This window comes from Ambystoma mexicanum, chromosome 6p (assembly GCF_040938575.1).
Source record: "Ambystoma mexicanum isolate Mex_15411 chromosome 6p, UKY_AmexF1_1, whole genome shotgun sequence".
Taxonomy (NCBI): domain Eukaryota; kingdom Metazoa; phylum Chordata; class Amphibia; order Caudata; family Ambystomatidae; genus Ambystoma; species Ambystoma mexicanum.
Genome location: NC_090935.1, coordinates 1204396676 through 1204419393, shown reverse-complemented (window position 1 = coordinate 1204419393; position 22718 = coordinate 1204396676). Strand labels below are relative to the sequence as shown.

The 22718-nt window shown below is 51.0% G+C and overlaps 1 protein-coding gene across 4 annotated transcripts in view; it reads right to left on the bottom strand.

The window, feature by feature from the left end:
- AGTPBP1 (ATP/GTP binding carboxypeptidase 1) overlaps positions 1-22718 on the bottom strand; it is a 2604148-nt gene that overhangs the window by 701023 nt on the left and 1880407 nt on the right. For all 4 annotated transcript variants that reach the window (XM_069625853.1, XM_069625856.1, XM_069625854.1 and 1 more), the window contains one exon: positions 9087-9174. In XM_069625853.1, the coding sequence (XP_069481954.1) occupies positions 9087-9174 (88 nt within the window). The remainder of the gene's footprint in view (positions 1-9086; positions 9175-22718) is intronic.

The following is a 22718-nucleotide window of genomic DNA, read 5'->3' as shown; positions in this document are numbered from 1 at the left end:
TTTAGAAGCGGGTGAACCCAAGATTCTTTGAGGGAGGGGGGGGACTATGCAAGAGGAGGGTGGCACATTGATAAAGGCTGTGAGAAGCAGGGCTAGAGGTTCTGCGCAGTCTTTAATGAGTGCCGCGGGGCAGATATCCCCCTTGCAGGAGGAGGGTTTGATGCATTTCATGATGGCTAGGACTTCAGTTTCGTTTACTTGTTTGAAGGATAAGGATTTTTCGAGTCTTTGTTGTCCAGGTGAGGGGCTGAGGCTGAAAGTGTGTTGGCTTTGGGCGGGGCGTTGATGTGGGCATTTATTTTTTCCTAGAGGGTGTTTATTTTTTTGTAGCATGGCCGTTTGTATGTTGTTGCACCATGTATCATCTTTCAAATTTTCCTTGGTGTTGGTTGGTGGGGATGCAAGCTCCTTGTAAATTACGAACAGTTCCTTTGACTCAGATTTCACATTAGATATTCTAGAGTTGTAGGATGAGGATTTGGCTAGGGCGTTATCATTTTTGTAGCGGGAGGCGAGTGTTTTGTAGGCCTCTAGATTGGTGTGTGAAGGGCAGGTTTTCCATGTGGTAAGCAGCATACACTTCAGGGATCTTAGGTCTAGTAGCTCTTGCGTAAACCATGAGTTTGAGTGTTTCCTAGTTTTGGCTTTTTTCTTCATTAGTGGTGCAATGGCATCTATGGCTGTTTTGATGGTAGTGTTGTATAAGTCTACCAGTGCTACAGGGTCAGTGGAGAAGGGGGGCCTCAGGGCTGGTGATGCATATAGGAGGTGGGAGGATCCTTTCCTTAATGAGGAGCCTGGATGATCTGGCAAGAGCTGGGGGAACAGGTTTGATTGGCTTGGACAAGGTTTTGGTGGGGACGTGGAAGTGTATGAGGTGGTGGTCAGTCCATAGGCAAGGGGTGATGGAGCTGATATGCACAGTACAGTTGTGGTCTGCTATCCAGTCCAGTATGCAGCCTTTCTTATGGGTTGGGTCAGTGACTTTTTGGATGAAGCCCAGGTCGAGGAGTGCTCTTTCAAGGGCTTTGCTTTGTTTGTCCTTGGGGTCTCAGAGGCCCAGGTTGATGTTGCCTAGGAGGATGGTTTTGGCGTTTTTTAGGTTGTCTCCTAGCTGGTGGAGAAGAGTGGCTTGGAAGTCTAATATGGGACCTGGGGGGCAGTAGATGGCATGTATGGTAATAGTATAGTTGGGAGATAGGGCAAGTTTGACAGATAGGGCATCAGTGTGCTCATCAAATGAGGAGCTGGTTTGTCTGATGGTGAGGGAGTCTTTGCCGATGAGCGCCACATCACCTCCTTTGTTGGTGGTTCTGTCCTTATGGAACATAGTATATCCAGGTGGGAGTGCAAGACTAATTAGGGGCCTGAGGCTTCATGCAACCATGTTTCTGTGAGGGTGAGGATATCCAGGTCTAGGTCAGTGAGTAAGTCATGAATCTCGGTGGCGTGGGCTGGGAGAGATCGAACATTAATCAGGCCGCACTTGAGTTGTGTGGGAGAGGCTGATGGAGTGGGTGCACTCTTGATCGGGCCTGCTGCGGTGGAGTTGACCTTGGCGGAGGACGGAGCCTTAGGCCTATGAATGGTATGTGAGGGTTTGTGAGACTTTGGTTTGGGTGCGGCTCATCTGTGGCTTGAGTGGCCTCCTAGGAGTTGGTTTCTCAGGACGCTGGGCTTGGGGGAGAGCTGGGCATGGAGGGGGGGTTGAAGCAGATTACTGGTGTATAAACATTAGTAGCAAGCAAAAGTGAGCATTTGAAACGGCAGGGGTCCACAGGTAGCAGCTTATCCGATTACTGTGGCAGCCCGTGAAAGGTACGGGTGGTTGAGGTGCCAAAATGCCATAGGCAAGCAGGAGCTAGCATTTAAAGTGGGACTGTGGCCCTCATTACAAGTTGGTTGGAGGCAGATTCACTTTACCTATCGTTACTAGAAATTTTGTGAAGACGCTCTAGTGGTAGTACAGCACTGTTTGGGGGCAAAGACAGACACTATATGAATTGGCTAAAAAATGCTGAAGCAGCCAATCCGCATGCAGCCTCAGGCTGCTTACTAGATACTGGTGGAGGTTGAAGGCCAGGCAAATACAATGGCGGCCATCCTATCCTCGGTTCTTCCTCATGGATGGCAATGGAGGATGTACGAAATGCAGGCAGAAGTAGTAAATGACTCAGTTTTTTCCGTGTAAGGCCATGCTATTTCAGAATCATTTGAATTGTATCGGGCAGCAGTAGATGGGAACACAGCTTCTCTGGGATAGCAGATGTTAGCACAGGGTAGCCTAGAAAGTGCCTGGGCTTACTTGAAAGCACCTAAATGCTTCCTCTGTAGAGGCACTGCTACAGCAGTGCAGAGTGAGATCCAGCTCCGACAGGGTTCCTCTTGGAACACCAGATACAGTTATTGGATGCACCAGCTACCCGTGCCTGAATGTGGGCCCTTTTCTTGGCACGGGTGGAGAGTCTGTATTGCCTTTGGAGCAGGCGGAAGGCCAGTTTGTCAGAGGGTGAACCAGAGGTTTGCCATTACGTTTTGCAGCTCTGCACTTTCGTTTCAGAAAAACACAATTTAGAGAAAATTGTCACAGGTGATCCCAATCCACCCCAGAGGGCTACAGAAGGCACACCCTTACCCCAAACACTGTTTCCAACACCATGCTGCCACTAGCTACTGCGAGCTGGGACAGGCAGCTGATCATGCTGCACCTAGAAGTAGAGAGGAAGAACAACCAGGCCAGGGCACAGTGAGTACAGGGATGTGGGGAGGAGGAGGAGAGCCCAAGCAAGGCGTGCACTGATCCTGAGGGTTAGGCCCTCACCCCTGACCCTCACCAACAGCCAGCTGGTCACCTTGTACCCCCTCAACAGGGAGTCCATAATAGCTGCTCACCACAATACAGGACAACATAGGGGGCAGCATCCGGACAGTTGGGCCCCCACTGCTGAAGCTATTGTCTGTCCTACAATTCCTTGGAACAAGCACCTTTCAGCACTCCGTGGCCATGATGCACAGCATGGCACAGCCCACATTCTGTGCAGTGTTGGGCGAGATGCTTGAAGTCCTCCTGCAGCAAGTGCAACGCCACAACTCACTGCCTACCACACCAGCCAAGGTCAATGCAATGAAAGCACAGTTCTATGCCGTTGCCAAAGTGCCAAATTTCATTGCTGCCCTGGACTGTACCCATGTTGAACTGGTGGCCCCCCAGGTCCATGAAGCAGTGTACCGTAGCCGCAAGCACTACCACTCCCTGAATGTGCAGGTGACCTGCGGCCCAACCTATACATCACCCACTGCTGTGCCCGTTACCCTGGATCGACCTACGATGCCATGGTCCTACGGAACAGCACACTGCCAGGATAAACAGAGAGGCACAGAAGATAACAGACCTGGATAGTGGGTGAGTAGAAAAACCAGTACACATGCTCTGTGAAGCACATGCCCAACTCGCGGGTTATGGGTTGAGTAACTACACAAAGGATGGCATGGCAAGCGAATGCGAAATCTGTACTTGACCACATCCTGCACCAACGTCACAGTACAGGCCAGGTGTCATGATGCCTACCCCCGGGCATCCAGACCAAGTCCATCAACCCCGGAAGCAGGCATCATGTTACCTGGAGCAAACCCAGCAACCCCTGTTAGGGGCTATCCGGGTAAAATCCTGGCGCCTATGGCGCCAGGCTCATATGTTAAAACTTACCTGATGCAGACCATGCTGCAAGGGATCCAAGCCCATGTGAGGCTTGAAGGGACTATTTTATCTTAGGGACTATTTTGTTACTCGGCTGTGGCTGTGGAGGAATACTTACCTGGGACTACTTTGAAGGCTATTTAAACCACGTCCGAAGAGTAGCACATGCTTCGCGTTATTCTGCATCCAGCAGCGTAACGCTCACCGTGTCTGCAGTCAGCATCCAGCATCCTACCACGCCCGCCTCGAGTCCAGAGCGCCTGGAAAGAAGGGAAAGAAGAAGAAAGGTTAGAACAAGAACTTTACTGGATTTCTCACCTGATTTCGGATTCGGCGCATCTTCGAACCAGAAACAGACTTCATTTTAAACACATTGCATCGCCAGCAGCAGCGCCGCGCCATACTCACCGTTCCTCGCAGCATCTCTACGATCCGGTGCTGTCTCCATCACCTGGTTGCCGCATTCCTGCGCCTAAGGGGGACAAGAAAACAAAAGGAGAGCCAAGGGAACAAACAAGGACAATCTCTTGCCACCATATGCTTACCTGATTTTACCGCAGGAGGTATTATCCACCAGGACGCCAAATCTTCCTACGCTGCACCTGCAAGAAAAGAGAAAGCAGCGAGTTAAACCTTGGCATCCTTTACCGGACAGTGTTACAAAACACAGACTCTTACCTGAACACTTTCAGCTGCCACAAGACTATCATCTTTTGGGTCTAAGCTGCAAAAGAAACAAGGAATTGGACAAGAGTGATTAATCTGAACATTTTTAACTCATTAGAACTATATACATACAGCCTTTCGCCCGGAGGTTTGGAGCCAAGATTTGTCCAGAACTCTTCCAATATCCTTAAGACAGTGAAGTAACTGGCCATCAACGCGCCCCTGCATTCTTCGCAGGATGGAGAGCTCATCATACAAAACTATAAGGTGAGCTTTGTGAAAGGGAATGTCAGAAGTCATAAGTGGGGACGCAGTGAGGTGTTAATACTCAAATCCACAGGTGGCTAATTCCCTTTCCCCGTCTTTAGGAGACTACTTCTATGGGTCAAGCAGACGAAGCTAGGTGGGCCAGTCCAGTCAGTCATCTCTGCACTACGCATCACATTGGTGGAGACCGTGGCTGTCCAGTTCCGCTCGACACCCCTGTGGGAGCCAGGTGAGCGTAACACCAGGGAGCATGCACATGTCATACTTACCTGCATGGAGAAGCTGATGTACACAAACAGTAGCAACTATAAACACCAGCATGACCACAGGTACCACAATGCAACATGCATATACCAAAGCAATGTTGACAAATGACCACATCTCCTCACACAACAACAACCCTGGCAGTTATACAACCATGCACACATGTGCGCCCAGCCCACAATGGCGACCCGGCAGCCTCCGATGCCCAGGGAAGGCCCATGGGAAACCCAGCATGCCACATGCACAGTGGAAATACACTGCCACATTATAACCACCATGTCAGCTGCACGTCACTGACATACACCTTACATAACATATGCTGCAAGGGAACAGGGCGCATGTGAAGCAGAAACAATGCATGACACAAGTGACGCAGCATGCACAGACATAGAATCGACACATGACATGAATTGAAGGCCCATATGCACGCACAAGTTGTCCATTGCCCTGATATTGTGTAAGCCCACAGCCAGACCTAACTATGAATAATGCTTGTGCCTCCCCAAATGCAGGTGACTCCGGATACCCACAGCTTCCCTGGCTAATGAACCATGTGCGTGATCCACAAACACTGCAGGACAATGCCTACAACCACGCTCACAGCAGGACCTGTGTGTGCATCGAGCGTACCTTCGGCCTACTGAAGGCGCGTTTTCCGCTGCCTCGACTACACAGGTGGAGCCCTGATGTACGCTCCTTAGAAAGTGGGAAAAACTGTGCATGTGTGTGCCATGCTGCACAATATCTGCCTAAAGAGGAATGTTCTGCTACCCCCTGATATGGACATGCCACCCCCAGAGGATGAGGATGCAGGGCCTGTGGTACAGGCAAATACACGCATTGCCAGAGTTGATGTGAGGGATGGGAGATTGGCCCACCAGGAACTGATGGACAATTTCTTCTGACACTTTCACATGGCACAAGTCATGCACGACTGTGTGACACTCACCATCAATAAACATGACAATGACACAATCAGGAATATCCTCGCATTGATGAAGATCAACGGTTTTAATGCAATGAAGTGCTCCAACTACCCCCCCCCCCAAACCGCCTCCCACCATCAACTCCCCAGCACACCATCCCCCTCCCGCCTCCAACCACCAACTCCCCTGCACACTATCCCCCATGCTCCCTCCAGTCTTGGGAGAATAGCTCCGGGGCAACACGCTCGCCTTGAAAGCAAGACGTCACGGAGCAACACAGGTTCGATCCCCGGGTCCGCGCTTAGAAACCTCTGGGTATTAAGCGCATTATAAATAACCTATCATATCATCACTCCCCTGCACACTATCCCCCTCCCACCACCAACACCCCAGCAGGCCAATCAAGGTAATCAGTGTCTCACAGTACTTCACAACCTTAGCCTCTTTCCACCCTGCCAGCCCCCGGTGAATGTGGGTGCTGAAGGCTCTGTGACTGACGCCTCGGTGTGCCCTGCTGTGACCAGTCAGTGGGCGTGGTTGATGTGGATGGGATGGAGCCTGTCCCCAGGTTTTTTTGTTGTTGCAACTCTGTGCTCTGCCGGATGGCCTCTTCCAGAGCAGAGACGCCTTCAGTCAACTCCCTGACCCTCTGAGCATACAGTGTCAGGGCGGCCATGCTGACAGTTGTCTCGGCCCTGATTCCGCGCAATGGTCGGCACAATCCGGTGGGTGGCCCCTTGAATGCTGTCCCTAATGGCCTGCAGGTGTTCAAAGTGTGTGTTGCCAATTGCCTCCATCTCCCACTGTTTGCGCTCCATGTCCTCAAGCCTCTGTAACAGCATGCTGCAAGTCGGAGTGTGCTGTGTGGGTCAGGGGGTCTGTAGTGGTCCTGGGTTGACCTCAGGGGAGCTATACGAGGGAGTGTCAATGTCTGGTTCAGGTGCCTGGGCATGCCGGCGGCGGAAAGGGCTGCCTTGGGCCTGTGTACACTGGCAGGGTGGGGGGCTCTCAGGGGAGTGTGGACGCTGGCAACGTGGAGGGCTCTCCAGGGAGTGTGAACGCTTGCGACATGGAGGGATCCCTGGGGTCTGTGGCCCTTCAGCAACCAGTGACACCGGTCTGGGGTGACTCTGGTGTCTGTGCCTCCAGCTGCGGGTGTGGGAGCAGTGGGCCTTGCACTGCTCCTAGTGTCCTGGGTTGTGGGTGTTGGCTTGGCCCTGCTGTGCTGCGGTGTTACACAGCGTGACATCCCTTCGGGGGATTTGGGGGAGTGGTGGTGGCAGATCTTGAGGGCCTGAATGGACCACTTCCAGATGGGCCTGAACCCTCCTCCTCCTCTGATGCCTCGGGCGATGCATGGGCTCCTTTAGGGGACATATACATTGTTGTCAGGTATGGATCCAGCACATGTGTTGGCATGCAAGTCACAATTGCTATGGTATAGAGTGGGACCCCCACACATATGGGCCAATGACCATGGTTGGTCAGGGAGTATTGCATGTGGGCTCCTGCATCATGGGGTGCCTTGTGGCGATGAGTGTGTGAAACATGGGCAGTTGGTCTTTGGCCTGTGTGCGGGGAGGGCAGGGTGTCCATGCTGGGGAAGCTGACGTCTGGCATGCATGCTTGAGGTCCTTTGACCCCACATCCCCTTTCCTGGGTGGCACTCACACGGTGGGGGTGGTGGCTTAGTGCATGGCACTATCATGGCTCTATGGGGCACTGCTGTGCAAAAAGCAAGGCTGTACTGTGCTGCACAATGATTGGTAGGCTGAGCACATGCCGGGGTGCGGGACATGCACTTCCCTGTGGCTTGTCTGCCATGCCGAATATGGGGCAGGCCAACTCGGCCTCGCAACATGCTGGTGTGACTGCGGCACAGTGTTGTGGTCGCTCACGCGCCTCAATCCCGCTAGCACAGGGTGCACCAGTATGGGTGTGGTGTGCATGCCATTTGGTTGGGTCATTTACCACCCCTTACCGCTGCTGGGAAACTCAGGGGTGCCCTTCGTAAACTGCCCCATGGCTGCTGTGGAGGATGGCTGGTGTGCCACCCCGTCACTCCGACCCTGTTGGCATGCCCAGCTTCTTGGTCTGCTGACATGTGTCCATGTTCACTGGGGACTCTTATGCTGGGTTGTCATTTGTGCATGCACTTGTTTTGGGGGGAGGGGGCTGACTCGCCTCCTGGCTGCTGGAAACCACCTTTGCAATGCCGACTCGCTCTATCCCTTCCATGTCCAGCACTGTACTGCATTTCTCCTCCCAGGCGGTGAGAACCAGTGGCTCCAGAGTGCCTCCTCCAGTCGCCAGGGACTCCTGGCTGTGTTGAGACAGCAGTCCCTGCACCCTGACCCTTAGGTCATTCCACCACTTGCGGCAGTCCTCTCCATCACAGGATACACTTGCCACTGCTGACACCTTCTGGCAGATGGTATTCCAGATGGCTGTCCTGCGCCACCCAGTGGTCTTCCTCTGCCGACTGCCATATATTTGCTCACAATGAAAAATAACCTCATGTGTGAGGACCACCAGCTCCCCCTCACTAAATTTGGGTTTGCGCAGGTGATGTTCTGCCACCTTGCATCTTATCCTCTCCTGGGACATTCTGGCTACTTTCCTGGACTAGATGGCTGCAGGAAGTGGAGCTATTTAATGGATTGTGTTTTTCAAAATGGCTGCCGCAGTGCTTCCCGTTCCGGCGGTGACACAATTTATGAGATTTCCACCATCGATAATCGTGCCAGGATCACCAGCGGTAGAGCTATTAGCGCTGGTTTCCCGGTGGTAACACTTACTTCGGCGCAGTTTCTACCAGGCACTAATAGCATTACAGCCAGAATTGAGGGCACGTTCACGCCAGGTTGTGATGTAACACTAATACTGCTGCACGACCCGGCAGGAACACTATTTCCACTCAGCAGAAAACTTGTGATGAGGCCCTATATCTTTTACTTTTACAACTAAACCTATGACAATGATTACATTGTTAAAACAGTGCAACAATGCTTGTTTATTACAGGGTATATGTCTAGATTTATAGAAATGCTATGCTATATTGTTAAAAGAATTCAATGAAATAGCTGAAACTTAAAAAAAAAGAAATTAAACAGATCACCATAGAATGCTCTGATTGCACAGTCTAAAGTGCAAATAATGATAGAGCACACTGGAATGTTGATGCCACTCTTGCAATGTGCAATCGGTCATGCTAAATATGATTAAGGTGTTAGATAGGTACTTGTGCATAATGCTAATGTACTTACTTGTAGTAACAAATATCTGTCCCCACACGCGTCCACCATGACTTGGAGATTAATGCCTCCTGTACAGAGTACATCAAAGGCTGCATACCTAGAGAAAATAGCAAAAAACAAGTAGATAATACATGTGTCCTCTTGCAGTTTGCAATTTTATTCTATATATGGTTTTAAACATTTTAGATTCCTTTTTTAGTTTCAATCTTATTTTGGTACTCCACATATCCTCTACAGGAGAAAATAAAAACATAATATAACATAACATTCTAAATTTAAGTCCACTCGTTTTTAAAGTTCATTTCTTAAAGAAAATTGATTAAATGTACACATGATTACATAAAAAGTACTGTAGTATATACCAGCCCCTAGAGATGTTGTTGCGGGCATAGCGAGCTAAGACTGGGATCGGCAGAGGTAGCTTAACCACTAGCATTTGTTTGCCTCCCTTTTTACAGTCCTCGCTCCGATTCCAAATCCACAGCAACAAATCTGTAGGCTTCATCAAGTAACTACACAAACATGGATTGCAACAACCCAACCTAACAAACGTGTAACATCCTGGCCACAGCAGACTACCTGTGCAGGTGTTGTACTTCTTGGCTTCCAGAACATTGTTAACTCTTTTCATGTGGGGGAACACATAAGAATTTCTCCCCCGTAGGACCTTAGGAGCTGACGTGTCCATAAAAAATGCTTCTATGTTCCACCCATGGAGTTCTTGCTCGATAGCTAGCATTGGTTTTGTACGTTGATGGTTCACATCACAAATCTTGAAAAAACAGTATTTTTAAACCACAAGAATGTCCACCTTGTTAGTGATCCTCTGTAAAATGCGCAGTCTTGTTTAAAATTATGGCATACACAATTCAGCGAACTCCGTATTCTTTTCACCTGCAGATATCACACGTTTCAGCATTTTAAGAGTGCTGTTAGGATAATACATTTCATCATAGATGTTAGATCTTAGAGTAATTAAAAAGAGAACCTCACTGAATTCACCAACAGGCAAATCTGCAGCAATGTTCGAATAACAAGCATCAACAACTTACGTCGACTCAAAACAGTTATCATTTGCACTAGGTATCTATCTAATCACATTTTTATAGTGCTCACATTTAGATGGATGAACATGCAGAAGATCAGAGCAGCCCAGAGAAGGGAGCTAAAACATCTCCATGTTTTTATTGTGCATCTGAGAATCAACAAAGCAGCTCTTAGAGAATCTCTTCAGAGAGTGAGTCCCATACCTTGGCTGCATGGACTTCGAAGCTTACATGGATCTGGTCCAAATAGATCACAGAATAGTCACAAGGCCTTTTATGCATGATCGAAGTGGATATACACGATTATACCATTAGTCCATGTATGCAAGTACAAGAAGGCTGACCTGCAAAGGACTTTGTGAGCCAAGGTCAGCACCAAGAAACTAACTGAGGCCCTTAAAGGGAGCTTGTTGAGTGTACATACGGTAGCGTGTGAGTTGCCCGAACTCTCCATTTTAACATTTGTGGGTAATGCACCCGTTGAGACAGGAGTGAACCCACAGGGTGATTGGAGTGCATCTCACTGGAGTCTTGTACACCTATTAGAGAAAGAGTGCTGAGGTTTTTACCCTGAGTAGATGTAGCTTCATTTGGTGGCCACCACTCCAGCAGACTAGAATGGCCAGCAGTACTATGTAGAGGCAGAAGAGGGGCGCTGACCTCACACATAGGGTGCATGATCGAATATCCAGACTAAGGGGACACAGTAGCTTGGCAGCAAAGCCAACCCTGCACAGTCTCGGGGGTTCAACTTCCCAGCATACACACATGGGAGTGGACCGGTCCACGACCCGTATATAGAAATAAGCAGTGCGGCACTCACCAACCATGGACTCCAGCACCCAAACTTCGGGAGACACTACACCGGGCAGCAGAGATATCACAAACTCCAGGAAGCTGTTATGTGTAAAGTAATTTCGGAACACTGTGGAGCCACTGGGAAGCAGAAAGGTATTTCCAAAATGACACTGCATGCCGCATACACCTTAGAAACCTGCCATAGTGAATGCAATCAATGCACTCATTGGGCAATACTAAGAACTAATCAATACAGAGCTAGTACGAATAAATGTGGTCATCACAAAGTGTTACCAATCACAGGTTTGGGGACAGAGAAGCCTAAGAAGTAACTAATTAGACTCCATCACACCAAAGCCCCATGTGTTTCAAAGGGGCTGGATTAATTAATTCAGGGTCTTGTACAATGAAGAAGCAGACGTAGTGTGAAAAGAAAAACTTGAGGGTATTCTCACTCCTGTTGCTCATGGGTCCTCTATGCAGGGGCCAGGGAAAGGCCATTACTTTTGGATCCTGACTCTGGGGGTGGACAAGCGAGGGAGGATCACCTGGGTGGAGGGTCCTTGGGGACTAGGATTGGGATGCCCTTGGGAGAGACATGGTATCCTCTGTTCCCTACTGACGACCAATCCAACTCTTCCCCAGCCTTCATAGGTTGTGAGTCAACTTCCCTGACTTCTTCATATATGCCCACTGACAGTATTGAGATGAAGAAGAGGCAACCGGGAGTAATGAAGACTGTGCTTTTACCACTCTGGTACTGGGACAAGGAAGAAGCCTGCTGCAAGTTGTAGAAGTCAGGCATGTCCCTTTGATGAGGGTCAGGCAGGGCTAATTGCACATTTGCATCTGCAGCCTGTTAAAGAGCTGCACATGTATAAAAGCAAGCCCAATCAGGTGTTGTCAGGAGAGGCAGTGGCAGTGGTGTTGAAGCAGCAGCAGAGAGACCAAGAGAAGCAGCAGGAAGCTGTGTCCGTGAAGCATGCTGATGGTTCATGGAAGTGCGGTCCGAGAGCTGGGGCTCTGTGGAACTGATCCAACACTGGAAAGAGAGCCAAGGCTGCCCCTTTTTCTCGTGTTCGCAGTGCTCGTTCTCCTGTGGACAGAAGCCAACCTAGGAGTGCCTGAGGGGTAGGAGGCGGAGTCCAGAGGCGGAGAGCAGAAGGCTGAGCAATCTGCGCTGCTGGAAGACCAGTGAACGCAACCAGTGAGTTTCTATAAAAGAGGAAACCCAGTACGCAAGTGTTTGAACTTACGCGGAGGATGACATTGTATCGGAGTGGTCGCGTGTAGTGTGTATGATAAAACAAGTTTTCGAAGGTCTCCAATCTGAATCCTTGTTAACCATTGAACAATTGAGAATACTTAGTAGGGGAGCGGTCATGTGTATATGAAAGCATGGTTCTGAAAGTCTCTGAGTGCTGGGCAGGTTATAAAAGGCAATCTACAAAAATATGAAACAAAGATGACTTGAATGAAAGCTTCAATAAATAAATCTTCACGATCCTTGAATTTCAAACTGAATTAAACCTTAATAAGCAGAACTGTTACCTATAAGGATTACAAATTAATGTAGCTTTACATTCAAATGAAACCACCATGTGCCAAACTCAGAAATGAATTCTTTTTTTTTTTTTAATATGTTTATTTTAAACCAAGGCAGGACAATTTACATAACATATTGCATAAGGATATTACACCAAAATTCTTTCTTCTTCGCTCATGTTCACCCCCCCTCTTCCCCCTCCCCTTTTGGAACCCCTCGCTCCCCCCTCGTCCTCGGACCCCAGATGGCTGGCCCTCTGTAGGCTCCACCCCTCAAGTAGGCCCTTCGTCTCTCAAAGTCCATCGCGCGCTGAGGGGTTTAAATGTTAAGGCGGGAAAACGCTGATCGAACTCCAGCACTGGGGCCCATAGGTTCTGGAAGCGGTGCAGGACCCCCGCCCTAGCCGCGGTCACCTTTTCCGCAATCAGGATGTCCCAAAGTTTACCCCACCAATGGGCCTCGCACGGGCCGTCCGGGGACTTCCAGAAGCGGGCTATCACGGTTTTGCCCGCTAGGAGGCATTGTGTCACTAGTTTCGCTCTATTCCCCGAGCGTGGATAGACCCCAGGGGTCGGGACCCCCAGTAGAACCGTCTCGGGCTCCAAGGGGAGGGAATCCCCCGTGATGTGATTGATTGTCGTCAGGCACTGTTCCCAGAATCGCTGGATCTTGGGGCAAGTCCACCACATGTGAAAAAAGGAGCCCGGTTGGGAGCATCCCCTCCAGCAGGAAGGGTCGACCTGGGGGTTCATGTGGTGTAATATGCGCATTCCTTATTGGTCACACAGGTGGATGAGGAGTGGGTGCAGGTCCAAATGTCTACCCAGGCTTGGTCCTCGAGCAAGTGGCCCAGGTCGGCCTCCCATTGGGCCATGGCTCGTGTCCGCACGTTCAAGAAGTCGGTCAGAAAGCGTCTGTACAGGGGTGAAATCCTACCCCGGGATGGCAGATCCTTCAGCGTTAGTTCCAGAGCGGTGAGAGGGCGGACCGCCTCTTGGAGAGTCTGGGGGTGAGAGCACCAGTGACGGAGTTGGCAGTATGTGAATCTGTCCCTTTCCTGGAGTTGAAACATCGTCTTGCATTGTTCAAAGGTGCGTGGGACGTTCCCGGCATATAGTTGCTCCAGGGTCTCTAGGCCTCCATCGATCCAGTTCTGAAAGTTCCGCGGGTTTGACCCCGGGGAGAAGTTTGGATTGTGGAAAATAGGGGAGAGAGGGCCTTGTCCTCTTGGGATGCCTTTTTGTTTCAGGGCCCAGTCCCACAAGCTCAGCGTATGTTTAGTAGTTAGGAGGAGTGTCTTCCAGTGATCTCTCAGGGGGGCCTGGATGTGTGGGAGGAATCGCAGGGGGAGCGGCAGTTGGGCTTGCTCCAGGTCTACCCATCTAGGGCGGTCCGAGAGGATATGCCAGGCATGAATGTGTGCTAGCTGTGCTGCCGCCCTATAAACCTGAAGATCGGGAACCCTCAGGCCCCCCAACCTCGAACTCCCCAGCAGGGTTTTGAGGGGGATCCTGGCTCTCCTGCCTCTCCAGATGAACCTGAGCATTTTCCTTTGTAGGTCCTGTAGCGCCTGCCTAGGGATGGCCACCGCCAGGGCGGAGCAGGCATAGAGAAACCGCGGAAGCAGGTTCATTTTTGCGGCCGTGATCCGCCCCATTAAAGAGATTTCCTGGGTGGACCAGCGCCTCAGTTCTCCCTCCAACTCGCTGAATAATCTGGGGAAGTTCGCCTGGTATGTGTCCTTTGGTTTCGCTGGTATATGGACTCCCAAGTAGGGGATAGCTTGTTTCTCTCATCTGATCGGGCATAGCCTGGACACGGCCTCCTGTTCCTCCTGACGAAGGCCTACGCCAAGACCCACTGACTTAGAGAAATTGACAGCGAAGCCAGTGACCTTTCCGAAGTTGGCTATTTCCTCCAGGGCGTGTTTGGCTGAGGCATTGGGATTTCAGAGAATCAGAAAAACGTTGTCGGCGTACAGAGCGATTTTCTGTTGGGAGAGCCCGACCTGGGGTCCCTTAATAGACTCATTCCGTCTGATTCCTTGGGCAAACGGCTCCATCGTTAGTGCGAAGAGGAGGGGGGATAAAGGGCAGCCCTGTCTCGTTCCGCAGGACATGGGGATCGGGGATGACAGCAAGCCGTTGATTCTCAAGAGGGTTTTGGGGGATGCGTAGTTGGCCATTACCATAGATTGGAAGGTTGGGCCAAAGCCAAAGGCACCCAGGGTGAGTTTCATGAATGTCCAGTCAACTCTATTGAACGCCTTGGTGGCATCCAAGGCCATCAATGCGATACTCTGGGCTGACCGGTGGGTGATTTCAACCAGGTTCAGGGTTCTTCTGATATTGTCCGCGGCCGCTCTGTTCCGAATGAAGCACGTTTGGTCGGGATGGATTAGGGTCGGAAGGATGTGTGAAAGCCGGTTGGCCAGGATCTTGGAATAGAGGCTCGCATCTATGTTCAGCAAGGCAATTGGCCTATACGAGGCTGGATCCTTGGGGTCCCTCCCGGGCTTGGGGGGGAGGATAGTTGTGGAATCTTGCATCGATGGTGTCACTGACCCAGTTTCCTTGAATGAGTTGAAAAGTGTTACCATAGGGGGGATTAGCTGGGGTTTGATTATCTTGTAGAATCTGGATGTGAAGCCGTCTGGGCCCGGGGCCCGAGTTTTGAGAGCTTTAATGGCTTCATCGACCTCCTCGTCCGTTATTGGGGCTTCAAGGATGTCCCTTGTTGCAGTAGGCAAGCGTGGTAGGGCCGCCCCTCGAAGGTGTTCCTCTTGTCGAGACTGGTCCCGCGGGGGCGCAGTCATTACTTGAGTCAGGTGATCCACTGCCAACCGCTGTTTCTCTAGTTCGCCATAGTGTGTCCTACCCAGCGGGTCTCGAAGCCCCACGATGGTATTAGCACGTCTTGTTTTGGCCAGTTTGGCTACTAGGAGCTTATTAGCGTTATTGCTTTTGGCGTAGTAGAATTTCCTAGTCTTGGCCATCAACTGTGCAGTGTGATCAGTGTAGTGGGCCTCCAAATTCTTTCTGGCTATACGGACGGCTCGGGAGATTTGGGCGACCACCCCTTCTTTTTCCGGGCCTCCTCCGCTGATTGCAGGTCTTTTTCGAGGGTTTGCCGGGTCTGTCGGCGCTGGTGGTGGAACGCCACCCCTTGGGCTATCAGGGCTCCCCTGATCACTGCTTTCATCGCATCCCAGTTATTTGCGAGGGAAGTGTCCGTAGCGGGATTGTCTTCGAGGAAGTTTTTAATTGTGGTTGCGATCCTATCCCTGGCCAGCATGTCGTTAAGGATGGGGTCATTGAGTGACCATCTGCGCGTGGGGTTGGATCTGGGGTCCTGGGTTTGAAGCTCCACGATTATCAGTGCATGGTCTGACAGAATGATAGGGCCGATGGAGATATCCTTAGCTGCGGAGAGGGTTTGAGGCGAAGTCAGGAGGAGATCTATCCTCGAGAAGGTTCGGTGGACATGGGAGAAAAAGGAGAAGTCCCTCTCGGCGGGGTGAAGCACCCGCCACGCATCCACCACATCCAGAGTTCTAAATAAGCATAGGAGGCTGAGGGCTATGGCAAAATCGCCAGGGGCCGGAGGGTGAGATTTGTCCTTGGTGGGGTCCGGCACTCCGTTAAAGTCCCCCCCCAGAATCGTCTGGCCTTCCGTGAAGCCCGAGAGGGCGGAACCCAGGGAATCATAGAAGCTTGCTTGTCCCGAATTGGGTGCATAGACGGAGACAAAAGTATATAGATCCCCCAGCAGGAGGCATTTTACTGCCATGAACCGACCCTCTGGGCACAATATTGAGTCCAAGATTTGGGGGTTGAGGCCTTTCTTGAAGAGGATCGCTGTGCCCCCCTTCTTGGATCCCCCAGAGGCGAGGAAGTGGGTATAGCCGTGATCGAAGACGCCCAAAGTCCGCTGGGAGGAGGTGAGTCTCTTGCAACATTGCCACTCCGGCGTCCTCATCCTGTAGTTTTTGGAGGATCGGTTTCCGCTTAGTGGGGGAGTTCAGCCCGTTGACGTTTAGCGAGAGGCATTGTAATGTCTGAGCTTCTTGGGTCGGGAACCCTGCTGTATTGAGTTTTGGTGCGAGGGGGCTGGGGGATAGGTCGTCAGATGCCATCTTTGGTGTTGGATACGCTTGAGATGTCCTGCTCTTGGGGTTTTAACGAGAGCCCCCAACGGGGGCCTAACATTTTAACTGGCGGGGAGGTCGACATTGTGAGTGCGGCGTTCGGGGCCAGTTGCAACATTAAAGTGACTTGAATTTCCAAGGACATAAAGGTGGAACGAACCTTGGAATGGGCATGAGCCGTAAGTGAAGCCCGCCGGATCAAGCTGTGAGAACCTACGATTGCTTCGGAGTGGGCAAGTAATTGTGTAGGGTACCAAGGCCCCTGACTTGATTGTGTGGGATTGATTCCCGTTATCTGCCTGTGTGTCTTTCACCTTCTTCTGTTGCTCTGGGCGGTCCTAGACCACGCGGGTCGCTTGGGCTGCGGGGTGGGGGAGTGCTCCTGGTTATCTGTTGCCTCCGAGGATGATGGGGCGGCCCCCGCGGGGGAGGATGGGTTCATGATTTTGTTGGCGTCTTCTAGATGGGCAATTCTCCGCAGGGAGCCGTTGAATGAGAATTGCAGGGCTGTTGGAAAGAGCCACCTGTATCGGACCTGGCGTTCTTGAAGGAAGAGGGCTAGGGGTCGAAGAGCTTTCCTCTTCTGAAGGGTTAGGAGAGAGATCCTGGTAGATCTGGCGGCTTGAGCCCAAGAAGGTGAGCTCATCCTTTGAGCGGCTGATGGCAGATATGGCCTCTTTAGTCGAATAGAAGTGGACCCTGGTGATGACAACTGGGGGTGGGACTGTTTCCACCCCGCGGCGAGGGCGGAACCTGTGGGTGCGGTCCAGCAATAGTAGGTGCTTGTCCAGATCCGGGAGGAGGGCCTGAAAGAAATCCCCCACGTATTCCGCCAGTTGCTTATCCGAGACTGAGGAGGGAACTCCTCGTATTCGGAGTTTATTGCGTTGGGCCCTGTTCTCCAAGTCCTCCTGCTTGAATTCCAAAATTTCACATCTATCCTGAAGGGCTCTAACTGCTTGCTGGACTTTGTCCAGTGCTGTTGTGTGGTCCTGGGTGTGGTCCTCTCCTCGACCTCTCCCAGTCTCTGCTCCACCTCAGCAACTCTGTTGTTGGTTTGTTCCAGGTTGGTGGATAGCTCTGTCATGCAAGCTCTGGATTCGGCTTTGATGTCCGCCATAAATGCTAGTAGGTCGCCCCTGGTGGTCGGGGGATCGCCCTCCTTTTGCTGGTCTTGTATGGTGGGTCCGGCGGTATCGGGCTTCCTCCCCTTGTCTGATGCCGTCAGCACGGCAGCAATGTCCGCATTTTTGGTGACTTTCGCTTGTTTGGACATAGTGCCAGGAGAGAGGTGGGAGAGGGGATTAAGTGGAAGGATATGTTCTTACTTATGTTCAGCTTGATCAGCCCAAGGTCTTGTCTTGTGGGTGTTGTCCCAAGGCGAGGAGCAGTGGGTCCGGAGACCGCCCACCAGGGTAGCGCAGGAGGCAGCCAGCAGCGACGAGGGGAGCGAGATGGGCCGGGGCGCCCCAGGAAGAAGAAGAGTCCTCAGGGGCCCACCACGGTGCCCCCTCTGTCCGGAGTCCTGGATGCGGGCCTCAAGGAGGGCCCGGGGATTTCCCCCAACAGGGCAGGATGTGTGACGGCTCAGCCGGCCGTGGATTCCCTCAGGAGCGGGGGGTGGGGATGGGGGGAGTTAGCTGCGGGTGAGATGGGATGAGGCTGGCTCCGGACGGGGCAGATCGGCGCCGGCGCGGGGGCCCTCAGGCTGCTGGGTGACCCCTCACCCAGGCCGCCCCACGCAGAAAAAGCGCTCGGCGGGAGGGTAATGCAGGCTTGGGCCCCCAGGCGGGACAACACCCAGGGGGATAGCTGGGGTCCACGGAAGTGGGACCAAAGTCAAAATGGGCCGGGGCGCCCCTGGAGTCAGGCCCGCAGCCCTGCAGCTGCTGGTGTCGGCGGCGACTTCCAGCGCGGAGCCAGGCAGGCGGGGGAAGACCGCAGGAGGAGGAGACCAAAGAGACGGCGACCGCGGCGGGCTCCCAGGTAAGAAGCGCCGCAGCACCCACCTCCAGCGCCAACCCCCCGAGCGGGCGCCCCCCACGGGGGCGGGGGCCATGCAGCGGGCAGTCCTCTGCTATTGCGCCAGTGGCGAAGAGCTGGCTCCGCACCGGAGTGAAGGGCGGACTTCTCTCCCGCCGTGCCGGTGTCGGGCGCCTCAGTGCTAGATGGGCAAGTGGGGGGGGGGAGGCCCTCAAGCACAGGGCCACCTCCGAAGGTCACAGCGCCGTCTTTGGGTCTGTGGGCCGAGAGCGCCCGCCATCTTGGATATGCGGAGTGCCACGCCGCGAGGAGACGTTGGTCCCGCTGGGTCCCCGGGGACCGGTATGCTCCGATTTTTGCGGAATCACTGCTCCATATACTCCGATGGCCCCTGGTGTTACTGGAGCCTCGGTAGGATCTCGGAAAGCTGCATTACTGGGCTCGCACGGCGGGCGTCACACGGGAGGCTTCAACTGAGCAGCCACATCGATGGCGCTCCAAGCCACGCCCCCATGAATGACATTTTAATGCAAGAAAAATGTACATATGCTGAACCTTCAAGTGAAACCAAGAACTTTTACAAGACAACTGAACCCACTGTGTTGAAACTTCAAGATGAAGGGAACTTTGGAAGTGAACTTTAACAATGAACCGAAAAGAGGCATATTGAACAACAAAGTGGGAGAAATTGTAAATAATAAAATATACTTTGAAAGCTGAATGAACTGCAATCAGTCAAGATATTTTTGTACAAAGACCAATCGTAAAAAAAAATGGCGCTAGTGTGGCACAGAACTTTAAGAAGACTGAAAACACTATTGTGACATTGAAAGTGAGTCTTGGGGAAGGGAACCCTAAGTCTTGACACACTTATCGACTTGAGGATAGAATCGCAAGATACTTTTGTGTTTGGAACTGTGCTATCTGGAACTTGGGGAAGGGAATATTGAGCCTTGGTGAAAACTATATTGTCCCGAACTTAAGGCAATCCTGAGACTTTTTGTTGGAACTGTTTTATACTTTGTGTTGAACACTGTTTTGTTGGTTGCTGACATTCCTACACATTGTATAGATTAGTTGTGGGGGCAAGTATAGGTTTTGGACACATACTATAAGTTGAACTCTTTGACTCCGACATTCCTTAGCTTTATTTCAGCAGGGTAATCCCACCGTTGTATAGGGCAAGATAGGTGTTTTTCCATCCTGAAGTTAATAAAGTTTTATTTCAGATTCAGAATCTTTTGTCTGTGTCTTACTCCAAGATGCATTCACAGTAGATGCTAATGCTCCCTTGAAACAAGGGGAGGCAGCAGGAGGAAGGACTCTTGCAAGGACTGCTACCCGGAGGAAGACTGGGTAAACCTGGAGAGGTGGAGAGCTATTCAGCCCTGTATGCCCTGAATAAGGAAAGATGACCAGAATGGTACAACAGTAACTGGAAATGCAAAGCTTGGGCATTCCACTATTGACCCCTGGGAATAGATCATGGTTCTAGGCCCTTGCAGGAGAGACCACAGCCTAGGAGAGAGGGGCCTTTTGTGAATGCTTTAATCCGAGGACTATTGTGAACCCATTGTCCCAAGTTCTAGGAGATAGGGCTGTGGTGAATGAAGACACCGAGGAAAAAGGCTGTCATGGCCCCTGAAGCCAAGCTCCAGGAGGAACATTGTTGTGGATCCTGAAGCCAGTCGAGGGGAGATCTGTCGTGAATTATGAAATCCAAGGTCTAGAGGTGGAGGGGCTCTGGTAAACCCTGCGGAAACCAAGGGACATGTCCATTTATCTCTAGTGGATGAGGGACAGGCTTTGAAGAGTATAATTGTGAATAGTTGGCGCTGGCCATTCCTTGAAACTATATGTTACTAGCATAGGGTAGCCAGAAGGCTACAAACTCAAGATTAGGTTTGTGGACTTTACGTTTGCCAACCCTTTGGAGTTTTCTTTATTATAAAAAGGGAGCCCCTGACAGGTTTGGATGCTTATGTTTGATCAAGCGTGGGTTATTGGGAGCACTAAGGGGGTAATATTTTAGTTTGGCCCATCCTGAAACCATCCTACAGAAGTCCCTCCTTAGTTTTAGAGTTTCCCCTAGTTCACATAGGCGTTAGCTCAACCTATTCCTCATTAAAATATATAATCAATTACAGCATGGCTACCCCCATACCGGGTGCCAGGTCCGGGTCACGCAAAAGGGGACTTACCAGGCCATTCCTTCCTTGGAGGGCCCGGTAAATACCTGTCGCGGGACCTGCACCCAGTACATCCCCATTCCCATTTGAGCCCCCATATCAGGGCCTTCTGTTGCCAAGTCTCTTTTACACAAAGTCTCTTGCCTCAGAGGACCTGATGTGCTATAAACAACAAAACAAAAGTTCCTTTCAGTTTTTCTTCACATCGGGTGATTTTTCGTCGCCCGTGGATCCCCCTCAACCGGGCTCTGATACTTTTGCAACGTTGGCCTCCCTCAGTCGGGTTCACTACAGCCTTTAATTCCCAGTATTATCACCTGTAGTATTCAAGAGACTCAATATTCTTTAAAACAACTGTTCACTGTGGACATCCCTCAGCCGGGTTCACACTTGTCGACACAATGTTTACGGGGTGTTAGGTTTTGCTCTCCTTCCTGGGCATCCCTCAGCCGGGTTCACATTTTCCAGTTTACACAGTTCATCAGAAAGCGGGGTTCCCATCCCCTAGCTTTCTCTTGACTATGTGTCAAAGACTCGATTGTACATGGGCTTTTACTCGACCCTTCTATGACCACTTTGACCTCAGGCTCTCCTTATATCTGTAGTTTCAACAGAAGGGGAAAACGGCCAGAGTCTTTCGAATGAGCACCCACGTGGCGCCGGACGACTCTGCAGCTGGATATTCCCTGTTCTTTCTTAAAAGTTCAGTAACATACAAGTTCTTTGTTCACAAGTTCTTCCAACTCATATCATGTTGCCGTTTGCAACCTTCGCGCAACACTGTCCGGTTTGCTATCGGTGCTCCCTCCGACTCACCGGCTATGCTAAGCTCCTTGTTGTTTCTTGTCTCTAGAGTCTAGCATGGTAACACAGTAGCAATCACTTCTCCTCGCCTTGGTTTTCAGAGTGGAAGGGCCCCGTGCACCATTGACAACTGCTACACCACACGTCAGCTGTAGTTCATGGTCTTATGATACCTTTCACGGAGGCTTTGCTGAGTCTGGATCAAAAAGGGTAAGGGCACTTCCTTCTTTGGCGTCCTTTCGGGTCTTGCTGAATTTCTTCTCCATTGGAACTGCTATCTTGGAATAGCGCCTCCGGTAGCATGGTTGTTCACAAACTTTTATTAGTAATGACAATAAAGATAAAGCCTATCTTTCTCTAACTCTAAGAGGGGCTTCCCTATCTCAACTAAAATACTAATATTTTGATCAGAATGTCAATGTAAATCAATAGTCTACCATCCTGTGTCAAACCTACTTCTGTAACTCATACTTATAACTCAACTAAACAGGAAGTGGATTTTCTTGGTACAAAAGAGTGGCTCCCTTTTTCTGGATAGCGGATCACAGTAACATCGAAATCTTCTTCTGACCCTCCAAAACCCCCTCATTGATTTAAATTTACCCAAGTGTCCACCGGGGAAGTGGACAATATTATATAGTTACTCCTGCCCTGCATCAACTATTAAAGAAGCAACCAGTGAACTTGCCCCCTTTATAGCCATTCTTATCAATTCCTCCTTCCATACTTGCACTGTCCCCACCAATCTAAAATACGAATGGATACTCCCTCTTCTAAAGAAACCCTGTCTAGACCCGAGTATTCCTACCAACTATAGACCCATCACTACTGCTCCCTTCCTGTTAAAAATCCTTGATAAAGCTGCCTATTCCAAGATACAATCATACCTTGAAACCATCAATCTACTAGGCCTCCGTCAATCGGGCTTCAGACCCCTACACATGGCACCGAAACAGCCCTGATTGACCTGAAGACCCAGATTGACGACCTGAAAGACAAAGGTAAATCGGCCCTCTTGCTTCTGCTGGATCTGACAGCCGCTTTTGACCTGGTCGACCACAAGGTGCTTGGCAAACATCAGCAGCTCATTTCTCAGCAGAAGCAACGGCGTGGATCCAATCCTTCTTA